Raw genomic sequence first — 26,309 nt, 5'->3', positions numbered from 1 at the left:
ACAGCCAGAACCTTTGAACCTGTTGGTTCAGTTCCACCAAGTGCAATTTCCCGAGTACCATGTTTTCTGACACCTGCACTTCTCCAGTGCCCAGCAGTTTTTCTTGGGTGGCTGTCTCTTAAATATGGTTCCTTGGGACTTCCCTCATGGTCCAGTGGTTAAGACTATGTGCTTCCATTGCAGGGGGCGGGGGTTCGATCCCTGGTCGGGGAACTAAGATCCCATATGCCGTAGGCCAAAAAGTAAAAAAATAAAAAATAAATAAAAATAAAATAAAAACTAAAAACTATGCTCCCTGTATTTATTTTCTTGAACTTGCCCTCCACCTCTGGTCCTGTCAGCAAAATTATTGCCATTAATGCCCTTAACCAGATTAACAAATTTATCTGAGAGATGGGATAGATTTTTTAAAATTTTTTATTGAAATAAAGCTGATTTACAATGTTGTGTTTGTGTCAGGTGTAAAGCAAAGTGATTCGGTTTTATATATATATTATTTTTTACATTCTTTTCCATTATAGGTCATTACAAAATATTGACTATAGTTCCCTGTGCTATAAGTAGGCCCTTGGTTACCTATTTTATATATAGTAGTGTGTATTGGGGGTAGGTTTTGACTAATTGTTTTTGTTTTTGTTTTTGGTAAATTGGGCTACAGCCCTTTTCACCTTCCACCAGCTGAGACTCAGTGGCCTACAGGATACCATTCCAAGCTCTGAGCCTCCCTACTCAGGATGCTCCGTTAGCGCCCTCATCTTCTGCTGCATCTTCTTCCCCCACCCGCGGCTCCTGCTTCCCCCAGGCCAGCCTGCTCATGCACGTGCATATCCTGTTCTCGGCCCCTAACTCACACTATCCTTCCTGCCTCCCCTCCACACACAGTCGTGCTGGAGCCGGTTCTCACGGGTGTACGAGAGCCAATTCTGCATGTCTCCTCCCAACTCTGCAGCCAGTGACATCATGTTGGTAGCTGGAAATCAACAAAGCAACCCCACCTCCTCTCACGCTCCAGCCGCAGCAGGTTGTTAAACATTTACCAGCACACTGCTGCCTGCAGGTAACAAAACCCTGTCCCTTCATCTCTTCTGGCTGCTCAGAGAAGCCTTCCCAGACTCCAGGAACCTCAGTTGTTACTTCTTGCTCTGAATTCACAGTGTGTCACTGTAAATCCTCATTTGGTAATTGGTCCCCTGGCATTTGGGAGGGTCCTGCAGACACGGTGTGTGCAGTCTCAATGAAGAATATATTGCCCCACAGTGAAGGAACAGTGCTTCTTGTGAGGAGGGCAAAAAAATCTTAGCTATTACAATGATCTAGGGCTCTCCAAAGGGCCACAGTACCTACACAGATACACAATACACCTGTGGCATTACAGTTCATGAGGAGGGGATCTGGGGATTAGGAAAGAAATGGTTAAAAAGGCTCTTTGTGGGGCAGGCAGAGACATGAAAAATAGGTTGCAAAACACGCCCTGGTGTATAAGATGTGCAAGTGTTTAGGAAGCATCCCAATTTTACACATTATTTGGGAAAATATTAAGCAATTTTTTTACCTTATGGATTGAGTGTGATTTTTAAGCATTTGCGTTGGAGGATTTGGTATTGTTCATGAAATACAATATGCTGTGTAATGGGGATGCTGAAGGTACAGTGGGATGAAAAGAACTTCCCTCTGCTGTTACTCTAACAACGCCACACTTAACCTCCCATCCATCGTGTGGGGCACTGAAAATGCACTTTTCACACCTGCAAAGAGGTAACATTTACCTCTCCAACCAGTGGAGAAGTGACCTAGGAAGCCCACCATTGTGGTTTTGGATGCCACCTCTGGGAGGCAGATGCTGGACACCAGGGGCTGAGCTCAGGCAAGCAGCTCTGCCTCCATGGGGCTGAGGCTCCCCGTCGTCCCCCTTGTGGACGGAGAGGAAGATGCTGCAAGTCTCATGAAGTGACAAAAACAGCTTCTTTGTGGAAAACCACCATTAGAGTAAGAGAAAATTTCAAGATTTTAATATTCAGCTGTGGTGTGAAGACCTATCTAGAAAGTATGTGATTCTCAGAGAAATGTCATTCTTGGTGGAAACAGAATTCTGGAGGAAGCGTGGAGGATGAGGATACAGTTATAGACTGTGGATGCCCTCCCCAGTGCCAAGGGTCTGCTACAGCCACACCACCGGGTGTGCACACCACGGCAAGAGCCCTGCAGATGCACGGTGTTCATCACCCGTGAGACTGCACAGGATCCAACAGTAAAACTCTATACTTCAGTAGGCTTTAGGCATTTTAAGGGACTTTACGATGTTTTTTAAATTAGATATGATGTTCACTTTATGCACTGAACCTTGAGAACCTAACCACCCTCATAGGCTGGGTCTGCACTGCTGATGTATTATGTCATTTAAACTTCCTAACTGCCCATATGAGCAGGCACCACACTGTGTCACCATTTTACCAAGATCTAACCCAGTCCCGAGTGCCCAGAACCACTTACCCAAGGCACCATCCTACACAGTCACAAAGGCACTTTCCTATTTAACCTCATCATTCTCTGGAGGGGCAGGTTGGTGACGAATGCATCACACAGCCCGGTACATCTTGGCCTCAGGAGGCCTGGGGAATGGATAGAATGAGCTGCCCAGCCCCCCATTCAGGGACTCCCCTTTACCTATCACTCGCCTCTCTGCTCACACAGGTGGTCTGAAGTACAGTTAATCCCACAGCCTTTCAAGGAGAAGCAGAGCCCGCAGTACCAATGCGCCCTGGGCGGTTATAACAAGGGTAATAGCGAGGCCTGCCTACACAGTCTTTGTGAAGGCCACCAGCCTCAGCGAGAGAGTGTGCTCACATCAGTCCCCAAACTCAAAAACTGGCTGAGCTGTGGGTGAGCACGTCCAAGAGAGCCACCAAGAGTTCCCAAGGAGTTCTGTCAGAGTACCAAGATACAACTCCCTTACCTTCTGGCCAGCCCGAAGTCAATGATCTTAATTTGGTGTCCTGTCTGATTGACACACAGTATGTTCTCAGGCTGGGAGAGAAAGAGAAGTTTGTGTAGCTTAATCAACAGCTAAGAAGGTCTGAGCCCCCACGCTTATTTGTCGATAGGCCTCAGTTTCTCAGCCTGCAAGGGAAAGCCCTACAGGGCAGCCCTACAGGGATGGATAGACACTAAAAATAAATGAGGTGGGCTAGTGTGAGACAGTAAGGAATGGTGTCGACTGTGGGGAACTGGAGGACTCCTGCCCTGTGTCAAGGGGCAGCCACTGCTCAGCTCCAGCCACTGGCCACCACACAGGAACGCAGGTCCAGTCGCTAGAATTCCTCAGTCCTCAAGGGAAGCCAGAAATGCAGGTGTGAGTAAAGATTCCATGCTTTTAAATGTTGACAAATTAATCCAACTTAAACATGCATTCATCATGTGTGGGAGTCAAACATGACACGTCTGGGATGCAGATTTGGCCCACAAGATGCTTGTTTGAGACCATTGGCTTGGGGTGGTGGTTCCAAACCCGGCCACAAGCTAGAATCATCAGGGGAATCCTCAAAAGTCCCCACACCCAGGCCCCAACTCTCACCAATTACATCAGAACCTCAGGGGTGAGACCAAATCTGCCGCCGTCTGGTCAAGCAATCAGAGCTGCCAAAGTCAACCTGCCATTTTGTGGTGACCGCTGTGACCCATGGGATGGAGGTGGTGGACTCGACACACTTCTCTTAAGTGTTTCAGATCAGCTTGGAGGCCCTGAGGGAGACTGGAACGATTCTTATTGCTTGTGCCAGACAAAGTTGGATGGGGGTAGGGGTTGAGGGTACATGGAGGGCTTATGGTACAAATGACCTGGAGACCTAAGGCCAGTGTCTGAGGTCCAGGGGTCCATTACCAGGGTCCCTGGCCCTAGATGAGTACTTTCCCATTCCGGAAATCTCAGTGTCTCCATCTGTAAAATGGGAATAATAACCCCTTCCTGCCTTCTTCCTGGGAGGGTGTGAAGAATATGCACTAAAAACTTTACAGCTTATGAAGCAAATGTCGGGTACTATTCTCCCAAAAGAAGGCTTTACTGCTCTTTATGTTGCAGTGGGGCCGTGAGATTCCCCGGATAGGTTCAGGAAAATGATGGTTAAACATCTTTGTGTCTTCTTTATAAGGTCTAGAGTGACACTGTCCAACAGAAATATGTGAGCTCCATATATAATTCAAAATTTTCTAATAGCCACATTAAATTAGTAAAAAGAAACAGGTGAACTTAATTTTCATAAAAGCATTATTGAAATATAAATAATAAACAAATAATAATGATGGGCTCATAAAAATTACCATTTTAAAGTGTACAATTCAGTGGTTTTCACTAGATAGTTCACCACTATCTAATTTTAGAGCATTTTCATCACTTAAAAAAAAACCCATACTCATCAGCAGTCACTCTCCATCCTCCTCATCCACAACTCCTGGCAACCACTAATGTATTTTCTGTCTCTGTAGACTGGCCTATTCTGGGCATTTCATTAATGGAATCATAAATACGTGACCTTTTGCATCTGATTTCTTTCACTCAGCATAATGTTTTGAAGGTTAATCCATACAGCAATACCTGATTCATTTTCATGGCTGAATAATATTCATTGTAAGGACAGTACCTACCATATTTTGTTTATCTATTCATCAGTTAGTAAACATCAGGGTTGTTTCTACTTTTTGGCTATTATGCATAATGCTGCTAAGGACGTTTGTGTACAATTTTTTGTGTTGGCTTATGTTTTCAGTTCTAGTAAATGCCTAGAAGTGAAATTGCTGGGTCATATGATAAGTCTATGTTTAACATTATGGGAGCTGCCAAATTGTTTTCTAAAGTGGATGCACAACTTTACAATCCCACCAGCAATATACAAGAGTTCCAATTTCTCCAAATCCTAGCTAACACTTCTTGTCTGCCATTTTTTATTTTTTATTTTAGCTAATCCAATGGGTGTGAAATAGTACCTCATTGCAGTTTTGATTTACATTTCCCTTTGACTAATGATGTTTTCATGCGCTTTCTGGCCATTTTTATATCTTCACTGGATACATGTCTATTCAAATCCTTTGCCCATTTTCAAATTTGTCTTTCTCATTGAGTTGTAAGAGTTCTTTACATGCCTTAGATACAATTCCTTTATCAGATATATAATTTGAAAATATTTTCTCCCCCCTTCTGTGGGCTGTCATTTCATTTTCATGATGGTGTCCTTTGAAGCATTAAGGTTTTAAATTTTGATGAAGTCCAATTTATCAACTTTTCTAGCTTGTGCTTTTGAGTCACATATAATATACTCCTATGCTTTCTTCTAAGAATTTTATAGTTTTAGCTCTTACATTTAGGTCTATATCCATTTCGAGTTAATTTTTGTATATAGTATGAGGTAGGGGTTCAACTTTCATGTGGATATCAAGCATGGTGTCCCAGCACCATTTGTTGAAAAGAGTATTCTTTGCCCATCAAATTGTCATGGCACTGTTTTCAAAAATCCATTGACCACAATATAAGGATTTAATTCTGGACTCTCAGCTGTATTCCACTGATCTGTCTGTCTGTCCTTACATCATAACACAGTTTTAATTTCTGTAGCTTAGCAGTAAGTTTTGAAATTGGGAAATGTGAGTCCTCCAACTTCGTTCGTCTTTTTCAAGATTGTTTTTGCTGTTCTGGGTCCCATGAATTTCCACCTGAATTTTAGGATTAGATCATTAATTTCTGCAAATATGCCAGCTGTGATTTTGATAGGATTGCATTGAACATATAGATCATTTTGGAGAGTATTGCCATCTTAACAATATTAGGTTTTCTGATTTATGAACATGGGATGTCTTTCCATTTACTTATATCATCTTCAAGTTCTTTCAACAATGTTTCATAGATTTCAGAATATAAGGTTTATATATCTTTTGGTTAAATTCATTTCTAAGTATTTTATTCTTTCTGATGCTACTGTAAATGAAATCATTTTCTTAATTTTATTTACAGATTGTCGATTGCTAATGTATGAAATACAATTGATTTTTATATCTTACAGCCTGCAACACTGACAAACTCATTTATTAGTTCTAATAGTTTCCCTCCACCCTCCTTAGGATTTTCTATACACAAAATCATGTCATCTGTGAATAGAATTTTACTTCTTCCTCTCCAATCTGGATGCCTTTTATTTTCTTGCCAAATTGCCCTGGTTAGAACCACGAGTACAATGTTTAATAGAAATGGCAAGAATATACATCTGTGTCTTGTTCCTGATCTTAAAAGGAAAGCAGTCAATATTTTACCATTAAGTTTAATATCAGCTGTGGGTTTTTCATAGATAATCTGGACGTTATCAGCTTAAAGAAGTTCTTTTCTATGCCTCATTTGTTTAGTGTTTTCATCATGAAAAGTTGTTTGATTCTGTCAAGTGCCTTTTCTGCAGCTACTAAAATGATCATGTGATATTGTCCTTTATTCTTTTAATATGGCACATTACATTGATTGATTTTTCATGTTAAACCAACCTTGCATTCTTGGGACAAATTCCACTTTGTGATGTGTATAATCCTTTTTATGTGTTACTGTATTCAGTTTACTAATATTTTATTGAAAATTTTTACATCTATATTCATAAGGGATATTGGGCTATAGTTTCAACACAAGAAGTGATGTCTGCCTGGTTTTGGAATCAGGATAAGTCTGGTCTCATAAAATGAGTGAGGAAGTGTTTCCTTCTAATTTTTGGAACAGTTTGTGAAGGATTGGTGTTAATTCTTTTGGTAGAATTCACCAATGAAGCCATATGGGTCTAGGCTTTTCTTTGTGGGTAGTTTTTTATTCTAATTTGATTGTTTTAACTTGTTATAAGTGTATTCAGATTTTCTATTCCTTCTTGAATCAGTTTTCAGAAGTTTGTGTCTTTTTAGGGAATTTGTCCATTTTATCTAGATTATCTAATTTACTGGCATACAATTTTTCATAATATTCCCTTACAATCTTTTTTTATTTCTGCAAGGCTTGGTAGTGATGTCCCCTCTTTCATTTCATTCATTTCAGTAATCTGAGTCTTCTCTCTTTCTCTCTAGTTCAATATAGCTAAAGACGTCAATTTATTGATGTTTTCAAAGAACCAACTTTTGGTTTCATTGATTTTCTCTACTATTTCTCTGTTCTCTGTTTCAATTATTTCTGCTCTAATCTTTCTTATTTGCATCCTCTGCTTGCTTTGAGTTTAACTTGCTTTTCTTTTTCTAGTTTCTTAAGGTGGAATGTTAGATTATTGATTTGAGATCTTTTTAATATGTATTTGCAGCTACAAATTTCATTCCTAGTTTAGATGCGCCCCCATAAGTTTTGGCATGTTGTGTTCTCATTTTCATTTATCTCAGAGTATTTTCTAAAATTTAACTTTAATAATGATTTTATTTAGCTCAATATATCAAAAACACTATCATTCCAATAGGTTATCGAAATAAAAAATATTGATGAGATATTTTCCATTATTTTTATCATATTGCCTTTGAAGTCTGGTGTGCATTTTACATTTATAGTACATCTCAATTCAGACACTAAATTTTCATCAGAAATACTTTAGATGTATTTAGATCTCATGAATTATTTGTATTTAGATTTTGTGAAATTTATAGCTTTTGAAAAGCAAATTAACATACTGAAGTTACTCCAAATATACTTAATGTTTTAATAATTTAATCAAGTGTCAGGTTTTAAATTTAAATTAATTAAAATGAATAAAATTTAAAATTCAGTTCCTCAGTCACACTAGTCATATTTCAAGTGCTTAGTAGTCAAATGTGGGGCCTCCCTGATAGTCCAGTGGTGAAGACTCCATGCTTCTACTGCAGGGTGCATGGGCTCAGTCCCTGGTTGGGGAACTAAGATGCTGCACAGTGTGGTCCAAAAAAAAAAGAAAGAAAGAAGAAAAAAAAAGTTAAATGTGGCTAGTGTCTATTATATTGGACACTGCAGCTCTGAGCTCTTTGTCCATATTTTAATTCAACCAGCATTCCTAGGAGGTAGGTATTATCATTCTCCAATAGTCAATTGATGAGTTTATGCAAAATCAATCAATAAGATCAAGAAACTTATGCAAGATTTCCTGGCTAGAAAGGGGCTGAACTAACACAGGCCCTACTTCTGGCTGGGAAACAGATCTTGGCAATAATTGTCTCCTGCTGTAGTGTCACAGGCATTGCCCCAAAGGCTGTTTATTGACCCTGAATCACAGAGCAGAATCCTAGCTTTTTCTAACTGCTTATCCCACAAGCAGCTTGTCCAGAGGCTCTGGAACTCGCTCTAGTAAGCAGGGAAGCCTGAGGCCAATTCCCCACCACGCCCACCATTTTTCATAGTACCACAACCTTACACTCTGATGTCAATCAGGAAAGATTGTGAGAAGAAGCAATGTGTACACATGTAGGTCCAGCCAACCCACTTCCCATCTTCTGTGAGGAGCCACTGAAATTCCTGACAGGGGTTGTAGAGAAATATTCTCCTGTTGTTCCAGAAGAGTAGAAAAAACACAGAAATGGCCACCATGAAAATCAAAACCATGGTGAGATATGACCTGTTAGAATGGCTGTCATCAAAAAAATAAGAGATAACAAGTGTGGTGAGGATGTAGAGAAAAGGGAACCATTGTGCACTGTTTGTGAGAATGCATTAATAAATTGTTACAGCCACTATGGAAACAGTGTGAAGTTTCCTCAAAAAATTAAAAGTAGAACTACCATGTGATCTAGCAATTCCATTTCCAGGTATATATCCAAAGGAAACCAAATCACTATCTTGAAGAGATATTTACATCCTCAAGTTCATTGCAGCATTATTTACAATAGTCAAGATATGGATACAACTTAAGTGTCCATCAACAGATGAATGGATTTTTTAAATTTGGTATATACACACAATGGAATATTATTCATCCATAAAAAAGGAAGGAAATTCTGCCATTTGTGACAACATAGAACTTGATGGCATTATGCTAAGTGAAATAAGTCAGACAGAGAAAGACACTTATTCTATGATCTCAGTTATAAGTAGAATCTAAAAAAAAAAAAACAGAACTCATATGAACAGAGAACAAATTAGTGGTTGACAGAGCTGGGGGGTGGGGGGGAGGGGAAATGGGTGAGGTCAAAGGTACAAGTTTCCAGTTATAAAATAAATAAGTTCTGAGGCTATAATGTACAGGATGCTGACTATAGTTAATAATACTGTATTGTATATATGAAAGTTATTAAAAGAGGAGATCTTGAAAGTTCTTATCACAAGGAAAAAAATCGTAACCATGTGAGGTGATGTATATTAACTAAACTTACTGTGGTATCATTTTGCTGTGTGTACATATATCAACAATTACATTGTATACCTTAAACAAAAACAATGTTATACATCAAATATATCTCAGTAAAACTGGGAAAAAAATTTAAAGATGAAATAAAAAAAAGACTTTAGTTAGACTTACCAAAAAAGGGGGTGGGGGAGACAGAGAACTTGAGTAAAATTAGAAACAAAAGAGATGTTACAACTGATACCACAAAAATATAAAGGATCATAAGAGATTATCATGAACAATTATGTGCCAACAAATTGGACAACCTAGAATAAATGAATTAATTCTAGAATCAGAACAACTTGACAAGACCAAGTCACTAAGAAATAGAAAATTTGGACAGACCAATTACCAGTAATCAAAAATCTCCCAACGAACAAAAGTCCAGGACCAGATGGCTTCACTGGTGAATTTTATAAATCATTTAAAGAAAAATTAGTACCAATCCTTCTCAAACTCTACCAAAAAAATAGAAGAGGAGGGAATACTTCCAAACTCATTTTATAAGGCCAGCATTACCCTGATACCAAAACCAGACAAGGATATTACAAGAGAAGAAAATTACAGACCAATATACCTGATAAACATAGCTGTATAAATTCTCAACAAAATATTAACAAACTAAATTCAACAATACCTAAAAGGATTATATACCATGATCAAATGGTATTTATTCCAGGGATGCAAAGATGGTTCAACATATGCAAATCATTCCATGTGATACACCACATTAACAAAATGAAAAATAAAAATCATGCAATCATCCCAATAGATGCAGAAAAAGTACTTAAAATTCAATATCCATTTCATGATAAAAACTGTCAACAAACAAGGTATAGAGGGAACATACCTTAACATAATAAAGGTCATATATAACAAGCCCATAGATAACATACTCAAAGGTGAAAAACTGGAAGCTTTTCCTCTAAGATCAGGAACAAGACAAAGATGTCCACCCTTACCACTTTTATTCAACACAGTATCGGAAGCCATACCCACAGTAATTAGGCAAGAAAAAGAAATAAAAGGTATCCAACTCAGAAAGAAAGAAAGAAGTAAAACTGTCACTATTTGCAGATGACATGATATTATATATAGAAAACATTGGACTTCCCTGGTGGCACAGAGGTTAAGAATCCGCCTGCCAATGCAGGCGACATGGGTTTGATCCCTGGACCAGGAAGATCCCACATGCCGCAGAGCAACTAAGCCCGTGCACCACAACTGCTGAGCCCATGAGCCACAGCTACTGAAGCCTGCATGCCTAGAGCCTGTGCTCCACAACAAGAGAAGCCACCACAATAAGAAGCCTACACACCACAATGAAGAGTAGCCCCTGCTCACAGTAACTAGATAAAGCGTACGCAGAGCAACAAAGACCCAATGCAACCAAAAATAATAAGGTAAAAAAAGAAAAACACTAAAGACTTCACCAAAACACTGATATAAACAAATTCAGTAGATTTTCAGAATACAAAAGCAATATACAAAAATCAGTTGTATTTCTATACACTAACAAGAAACTATTAGCAAGGGAAATTTAGAAAACAGTCCCATTTACAACTGATCAAAAAATACTTAGGAATAAATTTAACAAGTTGGTGAAAGATCTATACACTGAAAACTATAAGATATTGATGAAATTAAAGAAGACATAAATAAATGGAAAGATACCCTGTGCTATTAGATTGGAAGGATAAACACTATTAAAATGTCCTCACTACCCACAGCAATCTACAGACTGAAGGCAATCCTTATCAAAATTCCAACAGCAATTTTCACAGAAATAGAACAAACAATCTAAAATTTGTATGGAACCACAAAAGACCCTGAGTAGCCAAAGCAATCTTGAGGAAGAAGAACAAAATTGGAGGCATCACACTTCCTGATTTGAAACTATTACTAGGCTACACTAATCAAAATAGTACGATAGCAGCATAAAAACAGACACACAGATCAATGGAACAGAACAGACATCCCAGAAATAAACCCATGTGCAAAAAGGAAAGAAAAGAATGGCTACCATGTGCTTACTTTTTGTCAAGTAGACAAAAGAAGCTGTAATGCACCCATTCAATGGACTCTATCACAGCCCTTAAAGAGAATGAGAAAAGAGGTCTACAATATACTGTTAACTAAAAAGGCAAGTTTAAAAATGAGGTGTAGAGTATGCTCCCCTTTGTGTGTGTTTGTCTGTCAGGCCAAATTGCTAATACAGAAGACCTCTCAGCACAGGGACTAGGTGGGAAGAACTTTCACTGTGCATTTTATACACGTCTATATTGTCTACATTTGTTACCACATGCATATGTTTCTATTTTAATTTTTAAAAACTAATCTTAGAGATTCTTTATGGAAAAAATATTATTGTATCATTTGATCTTCAAACAACACTAAATTTCACATTTCACAGTTGGAGGAACTGAGGCTCAGAAACTCGGCCTGCCCTAGACACCAGAATTAGGCAACGGCAGAGCCAGGAATGGAAGCTGGTTTGTGTGCTGACAGAGCTCTCAAAGATGAGCGAGCAGCAGAGGCTCAGGAACCTGGGCACCCACCCACCACATGCCCAGGGCGGAGCCTGACCTTGAGGTCCAAGTGCAGGACGTAGTGCTGATGGAGGTAATGCACACCCTCGCAGATCTGCTTGGTGAACAAGATCACATCCAGTTCAGTCAGGTGGTACTTTTCTTCCGTGATCCGATCAAAGAGCTCACCCCCATCCACACTGCCAGGGCAAAGGGAAAGGCAGGCACTGACTGAGCAAGGCTCTCAGAGGACTGGTCCACTCATCACCAGGTGAGCCCAAGCACACTACTGCCATCTGGGGTTTTATGGGGACCCTTGCTCTGATCCATTCCCAGCTCAGAGTATGGGCGGTAAAAAGGAAGTGGTGGGCCAAATGGGAGACTGGGGCTTGTCTGCAGTGTTGATCATCCAAGGCTCACTCTGGATACTCACTCTTGATATACTAGGCCAAGGCTGTAAACTCATTGGCCTACAGGGGCCAATTAGTACCTACATGGCAAGAACCCTAAGTGGACCAATAAGACCAGATATGAGACAAAACTTTTCTTAGAACACATAGCCCTTAGTCTAACTTTTGTTTTTCCACTTTTTATAGAGAACTGGCATGACAAATGTTTCACCCTCCTCAGCCCTACCGGAAGGAAAATAGCAACGCAAGCACAATAATAAACGTCCCCTGAGCCCTTAACCTCAGTGTCATGGGTAGTTGGAAGTGGTGGGAACTACAGCAAATTGGAAATTGGTTGCCCTGTCTACAAAGGTCAGTTACTATGAGCTCCATTACACCATTTCCAACTGGAAATGCAGATACAACATTACTAGAGCTTTTATACTTGCAAGAAAAGCTAGATACCTAGGTTTTAACGTGAAATTTCCCAATTTCCAACTGTTAACAACTAAATCAAAGTTACTAAAAATTGTGTAGGCCAAATCAATATCTGCAGGTCAAATCAGGCTCACTGGCTGCTGGTTTGTGACACATGGCTTTGTCCTCTGTGCTCTATACTGGAGGTCAGACAGAGGAGGTGATGACATTTCCTGGGTGTCACAGAGAGGGGAAAGGAAAGGGAGAGTTTTGCTGGAACCTTGGCTCCCAGCCCCACCCCAAGCCCTGGCCCGGCCTCCCAGACTCACTACTCCATGACAAGGGTAAAGCTGTTCTTGCTTTCAAAGGCATCGTAGAGCTGGATCAGGTTCACATGGCTGAGCTGGTTCATGATGTTAATCTCGTTCTTCACATCGTCCTGGTGGAGCCAAAGGGGACAGGAGTTTCCAAGAAATGGGTCAGGAAGAGAAGTCAGCTGCACCTCCCAAGACACACACCCACACCCACCCTGCATCCTCATTTCCTGTTCGCACACCAGGTTACCTCAACTCACCACCCACACCAGCTTCTTAAAACAGAAGGGACCCACCCATTTCACAGATAGGAAACCTGAGGCCCAAAAAGGAACCCTGGAGGTCCAGGAGGACCCTGTTGCCCAGGGTGTAAGGTGACCTGCTGACTGCAGTGTGTAAGTCATGGAAAAGAGGCAGGAAAGGTGGCTTGGCTGTTTCCTGCTCAGAGTGGAGGGGCCCAGAGGGAAGTGAAGGAGTCCTGAGCTTGGCTTGGGGCACCCGCTGGCTTGGGGCAGAAACCTCACCCGGTCCTTCGCACTCTTTACTTTGATGATCTTGGCCGCCAGCGCGAGGCCCGTGGCCTTCTCTGTGCATCTGTGGACCTGGCCAAACCGGCCCCTGCGGAGACACAATGACACAGCAGGCTCAGAGCCCCAGCAGCACATCCCACATGTGGTGAGCGAGCCCCATCCTGGACCCTGGGCTTTCCGGTCTTACCTCTGCTCCACACACACCACAGGGATTACCGTGCACCCCAGAGGTATCACAGTCACCACCCCCGCACCACACAGGCTACTTGAGCCTGGAGAAGAGCTTCTTCACCCCATACGTGTGGGCTCTCCTGCATTCCAGCTGTCCCACTCACCCACAGCACCCAGGCCATCCTGCACCTCAGGGGGTGTCCTCCCCACCCACAGAACCCAGGCTGTCCTGAACCCCAGAGGAGGTCCCCCCCAAATGGTGTCCCCCCACCCACAGCACCCTGGCCATCCTGCATCCTGGAGGACATCCCTCTTACCCCGGTGCATGTCGGCTCTCATGCCACCTCCAGCATACGGGTCCCAGGCCCGCACTGTGGGCCTCCTGCACCCTACACTTCATCTCACTCACACCATACAGGCCCTCCTGCAGCCCACAGATATCCCCTCATCCACTCTCTGCAAGCTCTCCGCCAGCTCTCCGCTTGCTCTTAGGCTTTATGGGACACCCCACTCCTAGCTGTGGCTCCATCACTCAGCTCCTGAGACTCGTCAGCAGCACCCAGTTGTCCAGTTGCCCCACCCCTCATCAAGGCAGAGGGCCCACTTACCCTCCCAGGACTTCGTGCTGGCACACTGTGTAGCCTGCTGAGGTCGAGGGCTCCCTGACGCTCACCACCCGGTGCTCGAAAGGGGCTGGTGGGGCTGGACTGTCGTCTGTTCAGGAGACAGCAGCCTGTGAGCCTCCTTTGTGCAGCCTCCACCTCTCAGCTCCCCCCGGCCCCACCCGCCACCTGCAGTCCCAGCCCCACGTGGTTCAAAAACAGCTTCTGCCGGTTTCTTGGGGGCTTATCCAGGGAGCACGCAGAGCGTTCCAGGGACAACTCCATGAACTCCGCAACCCTGGGCCTGGAGCAGGGGAAACCTGCTCTTTCCTCTTAGTTTGCCTTACAAGCAACTTCCTGCTCCTCAAAGTAGAAAACTGAATTTGCTTTGAGAGCATGTTGTGTATCTTTTTCTGTGTCTGCAAAGATGAGCCCAAGCCCTAGACTACAAGGGGTAACATTTGCACGGTTTTGTTGTTTTCTGGGCCCTTGGAAAGCCTGGATTCTGGGTGTGTCACAGGGAATCCACATCTAGAATTCCAGTCTGAAGACGCCTTCGCTGCAAAGTAACTGCCTTCTGTTCACAAGGTTTACACACAAGGTTCTGGAGCCTGACGGTCAGATCCTGGTTCTGTCAGCCCTGACCCGGTGGCCTTAAGCGTGTTTCTCAGCCTCTCCTCTGTTTCACGTGTCCCCAGTCCACAGGCCTGTGAGGGTAAACACCACCACAAATGCCGGAGGCTCGGCTCACAGCGAATCCTCATCTAACACTGGCTTTATCACCATCTCAAGTCTCAGGAAAGACGCCACAGTCACAGCCTGCTGCCAGCTGTGTTTCAGGAATTTAGGGAGGCCTGTGTCCACATCTGGACCAGGTCATACGAGGAGAAAGGAAGCAGCCAGAGAAGTCAGAGCACAACACAGGGCAACTGCAGAGCCCGGAAGTGGCAAGGGGACCAGGATGACCTGCAGAATACTCAGCCCTTCCTCACGGACCTCCAGAAATTCTGGGACAGGGAGTCAGCAAAGGGTATCCTTCCTGCAGCCATACGGGATGAGCGCCCGGACCAAAGAGGCTGTGGCCCTAAGGGCTGGAGGAGTTGACGCCCTTTGGGTCACAGAAACACAAGGACGCCTCCCATCACTATTGGGACATAAAGCAGGTCAGCAGCCGCTTCCTGATCCTGGATGAGAGACAGCCCACTGGGTGCAAATGGCTGATAGTGGATTATATACACCAGTTAATGGATTTGCTTTTAGCAGTAGCCTCTCCCGTCTCAATCCAGAATGATACCAATAGTATCGGGCAGGCAGGTGGCTTTGAGAAATCCACCCAGTTGAGCCCCATGGGTTCCCTCCTCTCCAATGGCTACAGCCAACATGAGCTCAGCTTGCTACATCTCCGTGCCTTGGTCTCCAGCCCTGGGATGTGCTGGCAGGCTGTTTTCAGTCTTGGACTCACCAAGACCCACACTCTCTCTCCCTGGAAGCTTGAGGGAGGCCTCCCAGAGGAGGCTTTTCAAAATCACTCACCTCGGGGCACACAGCAACGGCCTCACTTACCAAGAACCAGGCTTCCTGCCTCAGCTCCTGGGGGCGTCCTCCTTCCTGCTTCAGCTCTGCCCGTGCCCCTGGCTGTGCAGTCCTTCCCAGGCTCAGGGTTCCCTGCTCCTGGGCCTGTGTCCTGCTGCGGGTCTGGGACCCTGGCATCGGCTCCCTTGTCCCTCCTGGCCCTGCTTGGTGCCATGGTGGGCTCGGCCCCAGGCCCCTGCTTCTCTTTGGCTTTTGCTCCCCCATCGCTGTTCCGCTTCCGCAGTGGGGAAAACACACTGGCTCCTTTGGGGATATGTTTTCCTGACTCAGTCCCAGGGGCCTGGGGGCAGCACCTGGGCCCAGGTGGGTCCTGCTCACCTGGATGGGCAGCCGCTTCAGCCTCTGCAGGGGGTGTGGTTCTGAGGCTGCTCCCCCGTGTCACAAGCAGCTCCCCAGGGGTATCCGTCTCCTGCACGTGGATGGAGATCCTGGGGCAGAGAGAAATGTGGCCCCGAGGTTAAAAGTAAGAACTCGAGTCAGAACAGACCTGGGTTCAAATGCCTACTACTGCCTCTTAGCCTCAGTTTTCTCATCTATAAAAAGGGCCCTTTGTGTTCTTATAATAATAGTAAGAGTTAGCTTGTGATTGAAACCAGCAGATTCCAACCCCTTAGCCTCTCTGCCCAGACAGGACACCAGGGGAGAGGCTGGCTTCAGTGACAATGGTGCCACCAGCTCTCAGGACCCCACTAGATCAGCATCCAGGGAAGACCTGAAGCAACCTGTGCTGGATGGGGGCTGGGCAGTGGGCACCAGATGTCTCTGGACTTTCTGTTTCTCCTGAATAAACAGTCCTGGCTGTGCTGGGCCTGTGAGCTTACACAGCTGAGGAAACTCTCTGCCTCCCCACAGGCCCCCCGAGCCACTGGGCAATGCCACCGGGCCCACTTCACCCCTATGTTTGTTACCCAGACCAAGCAGCAGTGTGGTTTGGGACCCCCGCTGGAGGTCAGGAAGACCTTCTAAACCCTGACGTTCAGAGGGAAGGACCCTGACCCTTCAGACCCTCCCTCTCAGAGCTGCCCTCTGACTGCCCCTCACAGCCCCACTGAGGGGGTCTATGTGTGTTGGGGCAGAGGTGAAGGGCTGAGGGTCTGGGGTGGACTGAGTCTCAGGAGGGAGCCAGGCGGCCTCCATCCTGGTTGTAGTTCTGCCACCAGGTTGCTGGACAGGGCTGCGTTTGGGAAAGTCCAGCCTCAACAACCTCTCCTGTCAAACGGCGACAGTAACACCTCACATATGTGCTGAGAGTCGACTAAGAAAGGAAAGTACAAACGTGGGAGGTTCTAACAGTGAAGCCTAAAATGGTGCAGCCACTGTGGCAATCAGTATAGCGGTTCCTCAGAAATGTAAAATCCCACTTCTGGAAATATATCCAAAAGAATTGAAAGCAGAATCTCAAAGAGATTTGTACAGCCATGTTCCTAGCAGCATTATTCATAACAGCCAAATGTGGAAGCAGCCCACTGATGGATGAATGGATAAATGAAATGCAGCACATACATACAATGGAAGGTCATTCGTCCTTAAAAAGGAAGGAAGTTCTGACCTGGATGAACCTCAAGGACATTATGCTGAGTGAAATAAGCCAGTGACAGAAAGACTGGTTCCACACACATGAATGAATGAACTACATGAAGGACCTAGAACAGTCAGATTCACAGAGACAGAAAGTGGGATGGTGGTTAGTATGATCTGCGGGGAAGGTATCAGATGGTAACAGAGCTTCAGCTTTACAAGACAGAAAAGTTCTGGAGATCTGTGTCACAACAGCTTGAATAGACTGAACACTATTGAACTACAGACTTAAAAATGGTTAAGATGGTAAATTTTAGGTTACAAGTTTTTTTTTTTTTTTTTTAGGTTACAAGTTTTTTAACCACCACTTTTTTTTTTTTTTTTTTTTTTTTTCAGTTAAGGCTTTCTCTAGCAGCCGGAGGCCCAGGCCCCTTCTCTGAGCTGCTGCACGTCCTCTGAGAGCAATGCCTGCTCCTGAATGCACCTGGTTCGGCAGCCTATTCACGGCTAAGCCTTAGGTGGGAGGTGGTAAATTCCTCTGATCCTCCCTCAGGAGCGAGGATAGCTTGGTGATGACAGGATAGGATGGGAAGGGTGGCATCCAAGTCCAGCTCAGGCCTTGCCTTTTTTTAAAAAAATAAATAAACTATGTATGTATGTATTTATTTATTTATTTTTATTGGTTGCGTTGGGTCTTCGTTTCTGCATGTGGGCTTTCTCTAGTTGCAGCAAGTAGGGGCTACTCTTCATTGTGATGCACGGGCTCCTCATTGTGATGGCTTGTCTTGTCATAGAGCATGGGCTCTAGGTGTGTGGGCTTCAGTTGTTGCAGCACATGGGCTCAATGGTTGTGGCTCACAGGCTCTAGAGCGCAGGCTCAGTAGTTGTGGCACACGGGCTTAGTTGCTCTGTGGCATGTGGGATCTTCCTGGAGCAGGGCTCGAACCCATGTCCCCTGCATTGGCAGGTGGATTCTTAACTGCTGTGTCACCTAGGAAGTCCCCAGACCTCATCTTAACCAAGGGACATGGGAAACTGCAGAAAGCCACTTACTGGAAGAATATCCAGGTGGTCAGATGGCCACCTAAGGAGGCCAATAGTCATTGTGTTCCCCTTAGTCTTCATACCTGGGGGCATAAGATGACCCCGAGGCACTGCCACGCATCCCCATGCCACTCTGAGTGTCCAAGGCTTCCCCACTTCCTGTGAAGCACACCCAGGAAAAGCACTGCTAATCAATTGCAGCACTCTGTCCCACCAAGTCCAGCAAGGGCCTCAGGATACTCTACACAGGCCGCAACTGCCAATCAGAGCCAAAGCTTGAGTTCAAACCCATTTTCCTCAAGACATACCCCTGTTCTAGGTGAGGGAGGGTGGGCAGTGATCTCCCCACTTTCTGAGCTCAGTCTGATGTGTCTGAAATTCAGCTCAGGGTTGAAACTGACATACAGACCTTCCCCCTCACCCAGAATCTTTTTAGAGCCCCTAACAGGTTCATGGGAAGTTCACCCCCACCCTAGATTCCACATTTAGAGCCCTGGCCAGGATCCAGGGATGCCTGCCAGGAATCCCTCCCTCCAGCTGGTTAGGTCTCCTGGGGACTCACATTTCCTTCCAGAACACAGGAGACAAAGGATCTGGGCTTCCCTGCCAGCCACCACAGCATACACAGATACCCACTCCCCTCCCTGCGCCAGGCCTTGGAGGGCTCAGTTACAGGTCAGGACAGCCAAGGGCAGGTGCAGAAGGGCACCAGGCCCCTTAGAGAGAAGCCCAGGAAGCCCTTCAATGGGCTGCACGGGGGTCAGGATGCATTGCCCCTGGAAAACACTGCTGGAGGACACAGGGCTAGCTAGGACCTAAGAGTCAGCAGGTTCTGGCTCTTCATTCTCCTGTACCATGTCTGCTGAGGGCAGGTCCTGAAGCTGAGTCCTGAGGTTAGGACACAGCCCCACCTGCAGGACTCCAAGCATAATCCTCCTGAAAGCCCCCTGGATTGATTCAGCCTACACCAACCTCCCAGCATAGTATTTAGGACTTAACTAAATGCTGATGTGAAGAAAGAGGATGGTGCAGTGATTAGGGGAACAGATTCTGGAGTCCAAAAACCTAGATCCATCCTCTTAAAGTTTTTGAGACTTGTTTTGTGGCCTAGCATGTGATCTATCCTGGAGAACATTCCATGTACACTTGAAAAGAATATGTATTCAGGCATTTTCTCCAGCCACAATGGTATGAAATTAGAAACCAATTACAGAAAGAAAAATGGGACTAGAACAAACATGTGGAGACTAAACAACACACTACTAAGAATCCAATGGGTCAATGATGAAATTAAAGAGGAAATCAGAAAATACCTTGAGACAAATGAAAATGGAAACACCACACTCCAAAACCTATGGGATGCAGCAAAAGCAGTTCTAAGCAGGAAGTTGATAGCAATACAGGCCTTCCTCACGAAACAAGAAAAGTGTCAAGCAACCAAGCAACCTAAACTACCAACTAAAGGAATTAGAAAAACAAAAAAACAAAGCCCTAAGTCAGCAGAAGGAATGAAAAAATAAAAATTAGAGAGGAAATAAATAAAATAGAGATCAAAACACAATAGAAAAGATCAATGAAACAAAGAGCAGGTTTTTTTGAAAAGACAAACAAAATTGATAAATCTCTAACCATGCCCATCAAGAAGAAAGGAGAGAGGACCCAAATAAACAAAATAAGAAATGAAAGAGGATAAGGTCCTACTGTATAGCACAGAGAACTATATTCAATATCCTATGATAAACTATAATGGAAAAGAATGTTTTAAAAAAGAATGTATGTATACCTATATATGTATGTATGTATATATGTATATATATTTGAATCACTTTGCTGTACAGCAGAAAGTAACACATTGATCAACTATACTTCAATTAAAAAAAATGAAAGAGGAGAAATAATAACCGATACCACAGAACTACAAAATATCATGAAAATACTATGTGAACAAATTTTACAATATATGTGAACAAATTGGACAACCTATTGAATATATGTGAACAACATATGTGAACAACATACATGAACAAATTGGACAACCTAGAACCTAAAACAAATGGACAAATTTCCAGAAGCATACAACCTGCCAAGACTGAATCAAGAACAAACAGACAGGACTTCCTAGGTGGTGCAGTGGGTAAGAATCCGCCTGCTAATGCAGGGGACATGGGTTTGATCCCTGCCCCAGGAAGATTCCACATGCCGCAGAGCAACTAAGCCCATGCACCATAACTATTGAGCCTGTGCTCTAGAGCCCATGAGCCACAACTATTGAGCCCATGTGCTACAACAACTGAAGCCCAGGAGCCTAGAGCCTGTGCTCTGCAACAAGAGAGGCCACCGCAATGAGAAGCCCGTGCACCACAAGAAAGAGTAGCCTCCACTTGCCACTACTAGAGAAAGCCCATGTGCAGCAATGAAGACCCAACACAGCCAATAAACTTAATTAATTAATTAATTTAAAAAAAGAAGAAACAGACAATTTGAATAGGCTGATCACGAGTAGTGAAATTGAATTTGTAATTAAAAAAAAAAAAACTCCCAGCAAACAAAAGTCCAGGATCGGATGGCTTCGCAGGGTAATTCTCTTTTGTATTCTATAAAAAATAACTAGTGCTTATCCTTCTCAAACTATTCCAGAAACTTGAAGAGGGTGGAACACTCCAAAATGCATTCTAGGAGGTCACCATTAAAAGACACTACAAAAAAGCAAATTATAGGGCAGTATTTTTGATAAATATGATGCAAAAATCCTCAACAAAATATTAACAAACTAAATCCAACAATATATAAAAAGGATCACACACCATGATCAAGTGGGATTTATTCCAGAGATCCAAAGATGGTTCAATGTTTGCAAATCAATGCGATACATCATATTAACAAAGGGAAGAATAAAAATCACATAATCATCTCAACAGATGTCTAAAAAAGCATCTGACAAAATTCAACATCCAATCATGATAAAAACTATCATCAAAGTGTGTATAGAGAGAACATATCTCAACATAATAAAGGCCATTTAAGACAAACTCACAGCTAACATCATACTCAGTGGTGAGAAGCTAAAAGCCTTTCCTCTAAATTCAGGAACAAGACAAGGATCCCACTCTTTCCTCTTGTCCTTAACATAGTATTAGAAGTCCTAGCCACAGCAATCAGACTAGAAAAAGAAATAAGAGGCAACCAAATTGGAAGGAAAGAAGTAAAGCTGTCACTATTTGCAGATGACATGATACTTTAAATAGAAAGCCCTAAAGTCTCCACCCAAAAACTATAAAAACTAATAAGAGAATTCAACAAAGTTGCAAGATACAAGATTAGTATACAGAAATCTGTAGCTTTTCTATACACTAATGGTGAACTATCAGAAAGAGAAAGTAAAAAACAATTGCTTTTAAAATCACATTTTAAAAATACCTAGGAAGGAACTTAACCAAGGAGGTAAAAGACCTATATTCTGTAAACTATAAAACATTGATGAAGGAAATCAAAGATGATACAAAGAAATGGAAAGATATTCCATGCTCTTGTATTGGAAGAATTAATATTGTTAAAATGGCCATACTACCCAAAGCAATCTACAGATTTAATGCAATCTTTATCAAAATACCCATAAAATTTTTTACAGAATGAGAACAAATAATTCTAAAATTCATATGAAACCACAAAAGACCTTGAATTTCCAAAGCAATCTTGATAAAAAAGAACAAAGCTGGAGGTATCACCCTCCCAGACTTCAGGCTACATTACAAAGCTACAGTAATCAAACAGCATGATACTGGCACAAAAACAGACACATAGATCAGTAGAACAGAATAGACAGTCCAGAAATAAACCCATGGTCAATTAATCTATGACAAAGAAAGCAAGAATATACATTGGGGAAAAAGACAGCCTCCTCAATAAACACCATTGGGGAAAACTCAACAGCTACATGCAAAAGAATCAAACTGGACTACTTTCTCACACCATATACAAAAATAAACTCAAAATCGATTAAAGACCTAAATATAAGACCTCAAACCATAAAACTCCTGGAAAAGAATGTTCAGCCTATAATGTAAATCATAGCACCTTTTTTCTCTTTGGAACTGTCTCCTAAGTCAAAAGAAATAAAAGCAAAAAAGCAAACAAAAAATCAAACAAATGAGGCCTAATTAAAATTAAAAGCTTTTGCACAGCAAAGGAAAGCACTGAAAAATGAAAGGACAACCTACTAAATGGAAGAAAATATTTGCAGGTGATACAATCAACAAGGGGTTAATATCCAAAATATATAAATAGCCCATACAACTCAATGTGAAAAAGCAAACAGCCCAATGAAAATATGGGCAGAAGACATTTCTCCAAAGAAAACATACAGGTGGCCAAAAAGCACATGAAAAGATGACCAATGTTTCTAATTATTAGAGAAGTGCAAATCAAAACAATGAGACATTACCTCACACCTGTCAGAACAGTTATCCTCAAAAAGACCACAAATAACTAATGTTGGCAAAGATATGGAGAAAAAGGAACTCATACACTGTTAGTGGGAATGTAAATTGGTGCAGTGACTATGAAAAACAGTATTGAGGTTCCTCAAAAAACTAAAAATAGAACTACCATATGACCCAGCAATTCCAATCTTGGGTATATATCCAGAAAAAGCAAAACCATTAATTTGAAAAGATACATGTGCCCCAAAGTTCATAGCAGCACTATTTACAATAGCCAAGACACGGAAGCAATCCAAGTGTCCATCTCCTGATAAATGGATAAAGAAGTTGTGGTATATATGTACAATGGAATATTACTCAGCCATAAAAAAGAATGAAATTCTGCCATTTGCAGCAATGTGGATACAACTAGAGAATATTGTACTTAGTGAAATGAGTCACACAGAAAAAGAATTACTGTATGATATCACATGTAGAATCTAAAAAATAATACAAATGAAGATATACAGCAAAAGAGAAACAGACTCATAGATACAGAGAACAAACTACTGGTTACCAGTGGGGAGAGCAAAAGGGGGAGGTACTCATTAGGAGTAGGGGATTAAGAGATATAAACCACTATGTATAAACTAGATCAACAACAAGGATATATTATATAACACAGGGAATTATAGTCATTAGCTTATAATTACTTGTAACAGACTATAAACTATAAAACTTCTGATCACTCTGCTGTATACCTGAAACTAACATAATATTGTAAATCAACTATACTTCAATAGTAAACAAACAAGCACCTGGATTCAGATTCCAACTCTGAATCCCTGGCTTTGTGGCCTTGGGCAACCTGGCCCTGTTTCCTCATAAATAAATTGGGGACACTAACCACACTTGCCTCTTGGGGATGTTGTGGGAATAAAATGAGATGATGTCTGTGAAATGTTCAGCCAATGACTGGCACCCGGGATGTGTTCACTGAACATTTTTAAGTTTTATTATAGCTACTACTGCTGCTCTCAGTCTTGTTCCATGTGGGACTCACCTGGGGAGCTTTAAACACAAACAAATAAACAGTACTTGAGCCTCACTCCAGACCGAATAAATCAGAATCTCTAGGCATTTGTATCTAAACAATTCCTTCCCATAATTCTGATGGGTGCCAGGTAAGAACCAGTGCTCTAGGCTCCCGAAAGGAGGGCCTTGGCCTTCTCCCGTCCTCCCCTCTCGAGGCTGGCCAGCGCTGCACACACAGTGGACACTCAACAGGAGCACCTGGCCCCTTAGCCAGGCTCCAGCCCAGGGGCTGCAGTTAATTCCTTCCCTTGCCCAGCTCGAAGACACGTCTCTTACCTTGGAGGTGTTTCTCCACCCCTGTGAGCTGCCTTGGCCTGGGCTGGTGGCACTGGAGTCAGCCTCATGCCCTCCTCCGAGGGCTGAGGGTCAGGCCTACTAGACAATGTTCCTCGTCCTGCACCAGATGCAGCCTCCTGGCCAGCGGGAGCCTCACTGACCCTTTCAGACACCACAGACAATTCCAGGCCAGTCCCAGGGTTCTCGATGGCTGCTCCAGGAGCTTTGACTTCCACCTCTGGGCGCACCCGTTCTGGTGAGGCCTCTGCCTGGGTAAGGAGGTCAGATCCTATCCCCGAAGCACTGATGGGGGACAGCCTCTCCACGGTCCCCTCTGGCAGGTCCACCTTCTGGCTCTCTATAGGAAAATAAGCAGGATAAAAATGTTCTCCCATTTGGAAGAGCCTATCCCAAAGATATCGTGAAGGATATGCAGAAGGCCATTCAGTCTACCATGTTTATAATAGGCAGACTGGAAAAAACCCAAGTGACCATCAGGAGAGGGGTTGGTTGACTAAACCAGGGCCGCCCAGGCATAAAAAAGGAGAAACTAAGATCTCTATATGCGGCTATGGAGTGATCTCAGGATATACTGGTGGAGAAAAGCAAGGTGGAGAAGCGTAGGGTATGCTTATATTTGTCTAAGAAGGGAGCCTGTGTGTGTGTGTGAGCATGCACACGTGCATGTATAACCACTTACAGTGTGGTCTAAAGAGACTGGACCTCAAAGATAAGATAAGACAAACTTTTTTAAATGGTTACATATGTGGGGAAGAAAACAGGATGCAGGGAACATACATAGAAGCTAGACTTCTCTTAATATATCTTGTTTTGTCAATTTGACTTTGGAACCATGTAAATATGCAAAATTATAAAAGAAAATTAAACTTAAAAAAAGCCATCCATAAAAATTTAAAGCAAAGTAAATAAACATAGCAATACAGAGTAGAATAAACATAAAGGACAAAAATAACTGCCAAAAAAAAAAAAAAAAAGGAAGGAAAAGAAGCTTCAACAGTTCTTCAGCAATCACTTTGGTGGTGATGGCGGTGATGGTGGTATTTTTATTCTGAAATTAGGTATGTATGTGGGATAAAGCAAACAGGGCCCCACTCACCTTCCCAAGGCCTCCTGAGCTCGGCTTGCACACCTCTGGTGCTCAGCGTGTGCTTTGGTTTTGCTCCTTTCTCTTCCACTCGCTCTTTGTTCTAAAAGAATAACCATAACAACTAGCATCATCATCAACATCATGATTCAGGCCACAGATATTTGTTGAGTACCTACCTTGTGCTTAAATAGAAGCACTTAGGTTATTTCACCTAGTCTCACAGTAATACGAGAGGGTACACATGACTATTGTCATTTTGGAGACAAGGACACTGAGCTCTCCCAAGGTCACCAAGTCCTTTCTAATGGGTCACCGCATTGCAGGGCAGACCTAGTCACTGACAAGGGCGATTGAAATAGACCAGACCTCAAAATAATAGACCAGGTATGGAAAATACATTTAATCTTAAAGTGTCAATATAGATGAATTGGTCATGGCTATTACCATGTTGGCTTGGTTGGATACTCAAGCCAGATAAATCCATGCTTGCAGGGGGATAGTGCCACTATCAATTAATAAAGTCTGCCTGGGCGCTAGATGGGTGGATCCCATGGTTGCCTCTTTACAGGACAGGACCCTTGAGCCAGACTTGTTGGGCTTAAACCCCACCTTCACCACTTGGCCAAGATCCTCAACTTATCTGCATCTCACTTTCCTCATCTGTGAAAGAGAGAGAGTCATATTATCTACTTGTAGAGCTAGTGGGAGGATTGGGGGAGTTAATTTCCTGAGAGGTGCTCCCAGCACATGGGAAGTGCTCAATAGCTCTGGTGATTTTGTCCTGTCTGAGACAGACAGAGCTGATCATGTAAGGATTCTCGGAGCCCACCCAGAGAGGCTCTCAGCAGCTTTTCCTTAACTGAATGGTCCACAACAGACCAGTGCATGTGCTCATGCTCCTGAAATCATCCAGAACTCTCCGTATTTCCAAGTGCAAGTATTTCTAGGTGTCCTGACCCTTG

At 43.1% G+C, this 26,309-nt stretch overlaps 1 protein-coding gene across 1 annotated transcript in view; it reads right to left on the bottom strand.

The window, feature by feature from the left end:
• LOC130838361 (UPF0547 protein C16orf87 homolog) overlaps window positions 1–26,309 on the bottom strand; it is a 128,042-nt gene that overhangs the window by 6,870 nt on the left and 94,863 nt on the right. Inside the window, exons 2-9 of the mRNA XM_057711320.1 lie at window positions 25,357–25,447; window positions 24,240–24,597; window positions 15,859–16,316; window positions 14,302–14,407; window positions 13,517–13,610; window positions 13,008–13,117; window positions 11,931–12,072; window positions 2,954–3,024 (exon numbers count right to left, since the gene is read on the bottom strand). Of these exons, the coding sequence (XP_057567303.1) occupies window positions 2,954–3,024; window positions 11,931–12,072; window positions 13,008–13,117; window positions 13,517–13,610; window positions 14,302–14,407; window positions 15,859–16,316; window positions 24,240–24,597; window positions 25,357–25,447 (1,430 nt within the window). The remainder of the gene's footprint in view (window positions 1–2,953; window positions 3,025–11,930; window positions 12,073–13,007; window positions 13,118–13,516; window positions 13,611–14,301; window positions 14,408–15,858; window positions 16,317–24,239; window positions 24,598–25,356; window positions 25,448–26,309) is intronic.

The sequence above is a fragment of the Hippopotamus amphibius genome, chromosome 16, assembly GCF_030028045.1.
Source record: "Hippopotamus amphibius kiboko isolate mHipAmp2 chromosome 16, mHipAmp2.hap2, whole genome shotgun sequence".
NCBI lineage: Eukaryota > Metazoa > Chordata > Mammalia > Artiodactyla > Hippopotamidae > Hippopotamus > Hippopotamus amphibius.
Note: the sequence above shows the minus strand (reverse complement) of the source record. Positions and strands in the feature narration are given on the sequence as shown.